Raw genomic sequence first — 11,560 nt, forward strand, 5'->3', positions numbered from 1 at the left:
CAATAGATTTTTCTCTGCAAACCCCAGCCAGATCCAGCCCATTTTCCAATCAGACACAAAGCACCTGGGCCGAGTCACCTAGATGATGTGGCTTATTTGATATTTTAAGGGCATTTTGCTTTCACCAGCATCCTTTGTAAAGATCCCTATGGTTGCTTTGCAGAGCCCTAATATTCAGAGTTTCAAACCTTCCACTCTCCAAGCAAAACAATCTCAATCATTTCAATAATTAGCTTGCTAGTTCTTATATTTGTTTTTCAGATCTCATCTGAATTTTTCTTTCTTTCTGCAATTTCCTTTTCTATTCTCAACTTACCTAACAGTGTATTGATGCTGCTGCCATCAGTCCTGCACAACGCAATAGCAATCGGCAGATGTTGCCCAGAAGGCACGTTGTTGCCACCACTCATCCCTCCAGCTTTTGTTCTCTTCCTTTTAGTCTCTTGCAGGAATGGGAGAGGAGAATGAAATCCCAGCAATACTAGCCACAAAGCAAAAGCCCAATCCACAAGGCTCCTGCTCTATTGGGACAAGCTGTTACAAGCTCCCTGAACCTGGCTTTCAACCCCTCAGCAATCAGAACATTTAGTTATAAACCTCATGTTTACAGTGATATTTCTGTCATTCTAATATAAATCTCTAAATAGTTCGCTCAGCATTCTTCAAATGGCTCAAGATGGTTAATGAAAAAAAAAAAAGCAAAGCCATTTCTACATTATAAATTCATTCTAGATCCATCACCCACACCAAATGTCAGTTCAAACAAGATAGTCTTAACATTTAGTCTAAACTTATAATAATCTAAAGTCTGCATAACTAAGAAAACAAATCAATGCACCTTCATTACATATTTCAGGTTAACTAAAAGTTGTTATATCAACCAATATGATTTAAATGAGAAAAGAAACACCATGCACAGATTTATTTCTCCCACTTACAATTTTACTGTCATTTAGTAAAGGTAAAGGTTCCCCTTGCACATATGTGCTAGTCGTTCCCGACTCTAGGGGGCGGTGTTCATCTCCGTTTCAAAGCCAAAGACCCAGCATTGTCCGAAGATGTCTCTGTGGTCATGTGGCTGGCATGACTAAACACCAAAGGCGCATGGAACGCTGTTACCTTCCCACCAAAGGTAGTCCCTATTTTTCTACTTGCATTTTTTTACATGCTTTCGAACTACTAGGTTGGCAGAAGCTCAAGAAGCTCAGCGTCTTAGCCACTGAGCCACCATGTCCCTTATATTGGCATTTATACTTATACTAATGATGCGTTATCAGGAATTGGATTTATGTCATGAATAAATGTTTAAGGTCAATACATAACAATCTCAGTACTGACTGTTCCTTTTAACCTTAGAGAAAGGAGCTAATTTGTTTTAAAGGTTGTTGCGTTTTGCATCAAAAATGTTTTGACAACTGTCAACAGGAATCCAGCCAAATATAAACAGAGTTAACTATGAATGTTGCATACCAGCAAGTTTTGTATTGTGAAAAAATAAAGGACACTAATGTTCTCAATATTTTTTTTCCAGAGAAAAATACAAGCTCCCCAAAGCTTTTTAATTTTACCATTTTACCAATGCTTTTACAATTTCCTTAAACGAAATTTGTACATTATCTTTGCAACAACTAATGTTATGCTTAGCATTAGAGAATTCCATCTAAATTTATTTTACCAAATACTCTGCCTTCCATAATGGATTAAGCTTTAAAGAAATTCACATATTAAATGTTGATGCTGGGAATTTAGACAATTTGAATATCACATTATAACAGGGGGGATAAAAATCAATGATTTTTTTAAAAAAATAAAAAAAAATCAGATTTTTTAAAATTTAAATCGGATTTTTTTATTTTTATCAAATTTATTTTAATAAAAAACTTTTGGGGTAAAAATCTATCGTAAGATAGTTTTCTATTTAAGATACATAAATAATTTAGTTTATTCAGCATGAAACGGAGCTTAGTTATGTAGCATGAGGCTGTATATTCTGCAACACTGGGACTATCGGTGAGTCAACAGTGGGTCAAAGGAGTAGCAGAGATGACAGTTGTTCTTTAAAAATTATGATTTAAATCGAGTTGATTTAAATCAAGCCTTTTTACTAGTGATTTAAATCATGATTTAAATTGTGATTTAAATCAACTCGATTTAAATCAAATCCACCCTGCATTATAATACTTTAAAATATGAAATTCAGATTGTTCAACTTATGTTATGTCTCTCTCTAGGAAGGCTGGAATAATGAAACTAAAAAACAAGTATAACCAGTATGGAGCTGGCCTGAAGGGCAAGTTCAAGTATCTTTATTAAGAAACAGTTGCAGTACTATACCGACAAGCAGAAGAATAGCAGAAATATTTCTGTATTTCTTTTTTCCATTTTTTCGCTTATTTTTCTTCTTGATTTCCCCCCTTCTGAACCCCTCCATTTTTGTTACTTTGCATTTTATCTCTTTTTGAAATGTAATACTGTAAAGTGAATTTTTAACAACAGAAAAGTAGAGTACTAGCAGAACATAACTATCAGAAGAGATTATGAAAATCCCTTAATTTCACAACACGTAGACTGATTTAACCATAATATCAACTGGAAAATCTGTGAGCATCTAGATCAAGCTAAGTCCAAAAAATGCTTGGGAAAGCTTGGGACTCACAAATCAGCCATCAACAGGCACATAAATATTTGCATACCATTCAAAAGAGACAATAAAAAAAGCTATAAAGGAAACAAAGACCAGAATACCTCCTGGCCAGCAATTATACCCAAACAAGCAAAGATTCACACTTGGATTAATATCAGACAAACAAACAAGCAGTAAACAGCCCAATCAGGCACCTACCAAGAAAAAACATCACCCTCCACCAACACTCACAGGGCAACTTACTGTATATAAAAATAGAGAACCCCATTCTCTTTTAGAATTGAAGATGTTACCTAGCTGGATAATGTAACTGCACGAGAACAACCAAGCTCAGAGAGCACCAAGGACTTCTCAGTTTCATTAATAGTATCCATCTTCAAATATAACGTGTTGCATTTGTTAGTTGCATCTAGGATTTAAGTTTCCAGAATCAGTTTAATGCTATTTCAACTGCCCACAACAGGATGTTCCCTGTATGTGCACAGACTGAGTTATAATTATTAAGTTACTAACCAAAAATTCTCCTAGTTACACCATTACCAATTCAAGTAATCAGAACATTCTGAACAGAGTTGCAATTTTCTCTTCAAGCATTAATAAAAAAGCTATAAAGGAGGAAACCCATTTTGGGCTTTCAATGGCTTCTTCCTTTATACCAAATAATCTAATATCCTAATTTTTTCTTATGAGTTTATTGGCAGATTATGTATCTTCACTGTGTATCACACTGTATTCCAGCTTCCTTCCTACTACAGCCAGCATCTTAAGATAACTAGAAGCTTATGGTCAAAATCCAAACAAAGCAATTTTAGTTGTGCTAATTTAATTGTTCCAACAAAAAATTAATTTGCTAGTGATCCAGCAATTACTTTATTTCTAACCAAAGGATAGAAACCTGTGAGAAAGAGTCCACAAAAAACAGTGTTCTCATTATGATATACTGAACATAGCCAGCCAACTTCATGTTGCCTGAAAGTTTATGGTTCAGTGAGTCACACAAATCCAAAAAACTGACTTGAGTAAACTATGGTATATTTAATTATGGGAGTGTCATGTGAGCATAACCAATGCCATTATTTACATCCTACATACAATGACTAGATCATCCAACACATTCACTATATCAGCCTTTGTTCATATTCTGGCCAAATGTTGACAATCTGGCTCTGTGACAAATTACCACTTCTTGTTTCACCATTCATTAGAAATATTGCAATGTATACTTTAAGTACACCGTTTCCAACCCCCTTCATTTTTAGTAGAACCAAGAATGAAAATTTTTAGGTAAATATGATTTATAAATGGCAAACCTCAAAAGTAGAAAGGTATATTTCTCCTAATTTCAGTTTTTAAAATAATAAATGGCTGCCAGTTTAACAAATGTGCTTGAAACCAATAAGATGGTCTCAAAACTAACTACCATTTTTGATAAATGACAGTTCTCAGTTGTTCATGTGATCTGCTAATCTACATAATAAATGGATATGATGCATCTAGACGTGGATGCTGGATCAAGCCACAATTAAACTACAATTCATTATCTAGTTTTTTTAAAGCCAAAGTTTAAAACAAGTTAACTTTTATAATCTGAGCTCCCTCTTTTGTCCAGACCAGCTCTACAATATAGAACAGGAAGCTACTCAAAAGGTATCCACGAGGGAATGAGGTGTCAAAAAAGCAGGTACAAGCATGCAGGTGATAATCTTTTTTAAAACATATCACAAACCTTGCATTTATGTAAAAAGGAGTTGTGCTTCAATCATGTCCACCATCTTGATATTTTTGGACACCCCCCCCTCCCAAAACAAATGCTTATGAAAGGAAGTACTATCCTTACAATCTTTTCAGGTCCTCTGTCTTCTCCACACTCTACAGCTCATATATAGGAAGTAAAACAGGGACACAATGGAGTTGAAGAAAATATAAGTTTCTTTTCATTTACTTATCCCTGAGGGATCCAAAATCTTAACTCCCAGGAAAACAACAAACAGGAAGCACTGACCTGGTCAGGCACTGCAAAAATGAACTGCTTCCCTTGAGCTGCAGATTAGCCCATTATGTCAACATGCCCAATGCCAATCAACAATTTTTTTTTACAACGCCCACATTTTCACATACAACCAATTTTGTTAAGCAATATGTAATAAATTTGCTTTTCATAACATTGATGTTATTAATGGAAGCTGTCATGATGAACCGTCTAAAAATGAAAATACTTTGGAACGTATCTCTCTCTTAGCATGTTCTTCATGTTAACTTACGTTACAGTAGAAAAAAGAGATTCTTCAAGGGGAGTAAGCTATCTCATACAGTCTTGCAGACTCCAATGGTACTTAGGATTCCCTATGCTATTTTATCTAAGTAAACTAGGATTGTCACCAGATAACCAGAAGAAAATGCTTAGGACAGTGTATCTGTATTTGCTTACTAAAATCTCAAGTGAACTTATTGAAGTGGGCTTTGGAGAATGCAGGCACAGACCTTAGCACAACCGCAACAAAGATACAATTTTTAAAATGTGGCACATTTACTTTGCAGCACTGCAGTTTCACTTTTAGTCTACTTACCTACAGCGAGTCTTATAGCACCTTAAATATTAATTAAGACACCCGCCTGTTCAATCCTATGATGTACAATGGAAGCATTTAAAGATCCTTTTGGAAGGTGGGGGGGAGAAACTCTTATGCCCAGAAATAACTTCACCCAAGTATTGCTTTATTAATTCTGGACACAGCTTTCCATAATTTTATTCCTGAAAGAACTGAAACTGAAGCAGAGTTTAAACCTTAAACTCACTTCTCTTCAAACTTACTTTTTCTTCCTTACCCTGCAGCATCCCTACACCTTTTAGCTTTTAAAATTAAACTCAAAACACGGGCTTGGCTGTAAACCCATCCCATAATAATACACTGATTAAAGTATATAAAAACCGCATGCTTTTCCTGAGGAAGCAGGTGCTTCCAGACAAGGGCAATTTACGCTCCTTCAGAGAGAGAGAGATGCACCCGGGAAGGGGGAAGAGCACAGGGATACCGTTTCTCACACAGAATAGAACATGGTAACTTTATTGTCACTTTGGATGTTACACTAATCGGCAGTCCATGAAAACGAAATTTGGTGGCATGCAGCTCTCAAAAGGGTCACATGCAACTTCTTCCCACGTTTTTACCCTCTCAGTCCTAATGTTTTCTTTTCCTCGTATCCTTTTCATGTATTTATAATTAAGTTTTACACTTGTATCTGTCGTAAAATACGTGCTTGACGAAAGAAATCAATAAATAAAAGGGAAAGACGGGAAAACGGCACCCTTTATCCCCCGTTTTGGCAGCGCCCGAAGCCCCCCCCACCCCTTTTTGACATTTAAATCTGCCCCCCCCCACAAACCCGTTTAAGTCCCCTCTTCCTCCCGAGGGTTTTGTCAACGAGAGAGGAGGACGCCGCCGGTTGCCAAGAGTAAAATGCTCTTTATAGGGGTCTTGACCCCATTTCCTCACACACACCCCTCAAAAAAACCCCTCAAGGCTCCCTTGAATAAGGAAGAGGGATCCCATTTCCTAGACTAGGGATGGGGAGGCGGGCGGGGCTGGAACGACGGCACCCCTCGCCCACAAAGCAGCCAAGTTTTGGGTTTGTTTGTTTTTTTTTTCACCCTCCCTCACAGGACGACGAAGCCCCGGCGCCGCCCGAGAGGAAACCCGGGGACCGAGCCGCCTTCGCCCGCCGGTCTCGCGGGAACTCTTCGGAACGCGCGTGTGCGCGCGCGTGTCCCCCCCCCCCCAAAAGCCTCACCTCAGGGCTGATGTAGGAGACGAAGGAGGGCTTGGCCGGCTTAGCCCCCGCGCCCACCCCGGCGCCCAGCATGGCTTGCCCCCACGAAGTCCCCCCGGCGGCCCTGCTGCTGCTGCTGCTCCAGCCGGTGCCGGCGGGCAGGGGCGTCGGCAACGTCGTCGGCGGTGTCGGCAGCTCCTCCCAGGAGGACTCCACATCCTCCGCCTCCGCCAACGCCGCCCTGTTCCGTCTCAAGTAGTTGATCCCTCCCATCGCCGCGACGGGCCTCTGCCTGCTCTCCCGCGCGCCTCGCGGCGGCCCCTCCCCGATCCTCCCCATTTCTGGAGGAAGGGCCCCGGAGGCAGCGACGCCATTGGGCCGGCGCGCCTTCAATCAAGGCGGTGGACCGCCTAGGCCGCGAGGCAATGAAGGATGCGGGGGGGGGGGGCGCTTACGCTCTGATCCTGGAAGGTTGGGAAAAGCGAGAAGAGGAACCAATCACAGCCTCAAGAACGAACTCCGATTGATAGTCATTTTGTCCAATCAGAGAAGCAAAAGCCTCTGCGGCTCTCTGATTGGCTTCTTCTCCTTTTTTTTTTTCTGCTGGAAGTTTGGACTTTGAATTGACTGCCCGATATATATATCTCTATGTAAAGTATGCGCTCAAATGAAGTTCCTTTTTTTCCAGTATCCTTCCCCCAGGAGTAGGGTGGGAATGGAGATTTTGCAGTATCCTTCGCCTGGAGTGGGGTGGGAATGGAGATTTTGTAGTATCTTTCCCCTGGAGTGGGGTGGGAATGGAGATTTTACAGTATCCTTCCCCCAGGAGTGGGGTGGGAATGGAGATTTTGCAGTATCCTCCCCCAGGAGTGGGGAGGGAATGGGGATTTTGCAGTATCCTTCCCCTGCCACGCCCACCAAGCCACGCCCACAGATTTCACCACTGGTTCAAAGCATACTTGCTTCCTAAATTAAACCAGTGATGATTATCCCATTTATTGCTGACACATGGAAATCATTCTTATCTTTGGGACTGGACTATAATGAAAATTATTTCACTAAAGACCAGCTGATTATATCCAGGGAGACTTACCAGAACCAACACAGTAAAACTATAATTTTTTAGTTTCATTTTTGGGTGCTTTTTTTTTTTTTTTGGTGCTTGTGTGTCGGTGTTATAAGTTTCTTCAGAATCTGAATGTCTATGGAGATTCTTAGTCATCCAGATCATGATTGTCTCAAAGGTGCTTTTCCAAAAGACAACTGGACTTTTTTTATTTTTTTATTTATTTTATTTATTTATTGCAATTTATATGCCGCCTTTCTCCCTAGGGACTCAAGGCGGCTTACAAAATGACAACTTCAATACAAATCACAATACAATACCAAATTAAAATCAGTAACCCAATTAAAAAACGATTTAAAATTATACCAGTGTACCCCCAAACAGATCAGTTTAATTGGCGGAAGAGCCAACATTTTCCTTGAAAATGTTTCATTTCTCATCCAAGAAGCTTCTTCAGTATCTGAATTAAACTCCCATGGACATGCAACGTTCCCGGTGAATTAATGTGCACATCTAGTCTTAACCATGGTTTAACAAATAACCCACAGTTGGCTGAGTTTGCAGAAACACTAGGGCACTTTGGCCTATGGTAGGGTGTGAATTCCACCACTGTTGCCTCTCCCCCTTTGCTTACCCCCCTTAAAAATGCAATCTTGCAGCAAATGTTAGCTTTCCTGACTGGAGGAAATATCCTAACAATTCTGACAGTCCAGATGGAATGATTTTTTTACCAGCAGCTTTTTCATTATTGCATAATAAGCTCTAGAGGGCTTGAAATAACTGATTCCTTGGCAGGAGTAGTGCTCTTTGAGTCCTCGTACAATTGATTTCCAAATAGCTCTGATGGTAATAGTAATTATAAAACTTCGTCTAAATAAGGGGTCACTGGGCTGACTCTTAAAATAGTTGAAGTTGTTCATCAATATATGTGCAAAAAGCTTTCCCTTTTTAAAAATTCAGGAGTTTGGGGGCTTGGAAAATGGTTGCTTGAGGTTTCTAAATCCAGTAACTTATTTTCTGTCTCAACTACAGCTTAATAGAAATGCAGTATTTCCTGGAAGAAAGCAGTAGCGATATCTCAATATGGCTTAAATATTAAATGACCCAGCAAGGCCAGTGAAACAGCTGCTTCTAGCTAGATAGCAGCCAGTTCACGCCATTGTTAACAAAATAAAATGTTTTTTCACTGATATGATTGTTAGATCCAAGTGAAAATTGTGTTCTAATTCCACTGGAATTTAGGAACAATGTCTCTAACATTGAATTATTGCTTGGTTAAACAAGCATGCTAACATTTTGTTTGTTCTGTAGTAGAAATAAACAATTCCAGTACTGTTTCAACATTGCATAATGGATCATTGATGAAATCTGGTGCTTCCCAGATATTTTGGATTACATCCCGCGTAATCACTGGCTATGCTGACTGGGACTTAAAAGAGATTTAAAGTTTTAAAAGATTTGAAATCTGATTCACATGTTGTCCTAAGCCATGCAGTAATTTATTTGCTTTTGATCTATATAAGCGTATGTGAACCAATTTCTTCAGCAATTAAACTAATAAAAACAGTACAGATTTGTAAGGCACCCATCTTGAATGTGTTGTAGATTTTTTAAAGTATAAGAAAAAATGTAATCAATACAGTAGGTCCATATGTATTTAGTAAATGTTTGCACCATTATTTCCCAATTCTAAAATGTTGATAATCCTGTATCTGAGTTTTTTGAAGAAAATGAAGTCTCATTCAAGTTTTAAAATTTTGTATCTATGTATAATCGCAGCTTAATCTTGTTTGTGTTTACTGAGACGTCCCACTTCATTCAGTGGAACTTATTCCCAGTCAAGGCTGCATAGAACTGCAATCTACCGTAATTTTTAGGCCTTCACATTCAAAACTTCAAGGCTAGTCCTTTTTTTATATACAGTATGAATATATACATCACTAGCCAGAGCAATCTACTGATATATGTGTGGGAGGCTTTATTCCACATCTCTTTTCAGCAGATAGCAATCTATTTCATTATAACCCAGCCAATAACCCAGCCAAACCATTCTTATACATATTTAAATACTAAATCCATATAAACCCAGATCTTCTGGTTTAATTTTTCTTGGAGGCAGGCTATCTGAATTTTTACACAGGTAGTCCTTAATTTACGACCACAATTTTAATTGCTAAGAAAGATTTAAGTGAGTAGTTGTGTCCAATTGTTAAGCAAATCACTCATCACAAATGGTGATCACATGACCACAGGATGATGCAACTGTTGGGGATAAAAGTTGGTTGCTAAACAACAGATTTTGATCAGGTGACTGGAGATGCTGTGACACTCATATATATGAAGACCTGTTGTCATTTTTTTCAGTGCTGTTGTATTTTTGAACGCCATGATTTGTAACGAAGATGGCTAAATGTCAGAATAAATGAGAATTGCAAATGTCCAATACATCCAGCAACATGAGGCCTTGAGAAGGATTGGCAACCATGTGCAGAAGGCAGAGTTAGATATCCTAGAAAGTGGTTTTCTTTCCTTCTGTACTGTGCTTGACACTACAACCTAAGCAAAAAATATATCAATGAAGATTCTCAGTCATCCTGGTAGACTTGTCTGGAAGTTGAATCGCGACAATTGGACTTCCTTTTCTTGTTGGTTTACAATAAGCAGCGAAATGTTTCTAACCAACAGGAAAAGAAGTTCAGTTGCCATGACTCAACACCAGAATAAGCATAAATAAATAACTTTTGTTCCTAAAGAGCTTCTCACTTAAAGTGGGATTGGAGGGGGGGGGGAATGCAAGAGATAAATGCTAAAAAGCTTTACTTGATCTAAATTTATACATAAGCTTTACCAAGATGAAAAAATTAAATCGATACGAAAGCTCCCCTCTTTTCCATCATCTTTAATTAACAACCAAAATAAAAATAAAAATTAAGGAATAGTACAAGACGGGCAGGATTCTAATTAGCGTTGGCACATTTTTTCCTGCTCTCTAGAAAGCTGCTATTCATCCTTAACTCTGTGTATATACCAGAAAATTGGTTATTTGGCTTCATTTGTTTTGTTAAGAGATGGTGCACTAATGCTTGGCTCAGAAATTTCATTCTCTGAAACTGCCTACAGGCAGCTAGTTCTTCCTTCATTGGAATGAATTTCAACTATGGAAAATATTTGCACATGTGTCTTGCTGATGGAAAGATTCCTCATTTTTGGACTCTTTAATTTTTTTTTTACTAGGGACAATCTAAAGTTACTGTTTTTAAAGAGAATTTTCCTTTTAAGAAACAAAAATTGAAGTTCCAGCCCTGAAAAGCCCAGTTGTATCTCATCAGACATATGCCCTTAATTTATTTTGACCTCTTATGTGCATTTTATTTTTGTCTACATATTAAGATGCAAAATATATTTATAATCAATATATTTCACCATTCAAGGAAGTATAACTCCCCTTATCTAGATATGTTTCTGAAGAACCATTTACCGCTTATAATATTTTATATATTTTTTCCTGATAGTTTTCAGTAGTGTCTGGGAATTCAACCCCAAAGTTTATGTGAGTGAGTGAGAAATTCATACCAGCTGATTTTATTTATATTCTTATTAGAAGTATATTTTGTCTTTCTTCCAAAAGCTCAAGGCAATGAACACGGCACCTCTTCCTTCAAAGTCCTTTCTCTTAATGCTACACTAGGCATCATTCTTTGTAAAAATAAAAAATAAAAAAATAAACACCAACTCAAGGCCTAGCAACGTTCAAACATTTTGAAAGGTTAAGAATTTTACGATCTGATAAATTGGAATAGAAAGCTTAATGTAGTTTATTGAAATTAGACTGATTGAAATGTGATATTTCTCAGGGCATCTTTAGGAATATTATTTTTGTTGTTAGTTGTTGAAGTCGTGTCCAACCCATTGCAACCCCATGGATGTTCTTCCAGGTCTTCCTGTCCTCTACCATCCTCTGGAGTCCATTTAATCTCACACCTATTGCTTCAGTGACTCCATCCAGGCACCTCATTCTGTCATCCCCTTCTTCTTTTCCCCTCAATCGTTCCCAGAATTAGGCTCTTCTCCAGTGAGTCCTT

At 38.3% G+C, this 11,560-nt stretch overlaps 1 protein-coding gene across 2 annotated transcripts in view; it reads right to left on the reverse strand.

The window, feature by feature from the left end:
- Nucleotides 1–8,810, reverse strand: part of MTMR12 (myotubularin related protein 12) — a 39,538-nt gene extending 30,728 nt beyond the window's left edge. Inside the window, exon 1 of one of the 2 annotated variants that reach the window (XM_034442434.3) lies at nucleotides 6,434–8,810. In XM_034442434.3, the coding sequence (XP_034298325.2) occupies nucleotides 6,434–6,751 (318 nt within the window). In that variant the 5' untranslated portion in view covers nucleotides 6,752–8,810. Of the gene's footprint in view, nucleotides 1–316; nucleotides 1,335–6,433 lie in introns of those variants that run through there. The other variant, XM_034442435.3, reaches the window with a different exon arrangement.
- Nucleotides 8,811–11,560: the final 2,750 nt, after the last annotated feature.

This window comes from Pantherophis guttatus, chromosome 2 (assembly GCF_059756535.1).
Source record: "Pantherophis guttatus breed Tessera chromosome 2, ASM5975653v1, whole genome shotgun sequence".
In the NCBI taxonomy this organism is placed as follows: Eukaryota; Metazoa; Chordata; class Lepidosauria; order Squamata; family Colubridae; genus Pantherophis; species Pantherophis guttatus.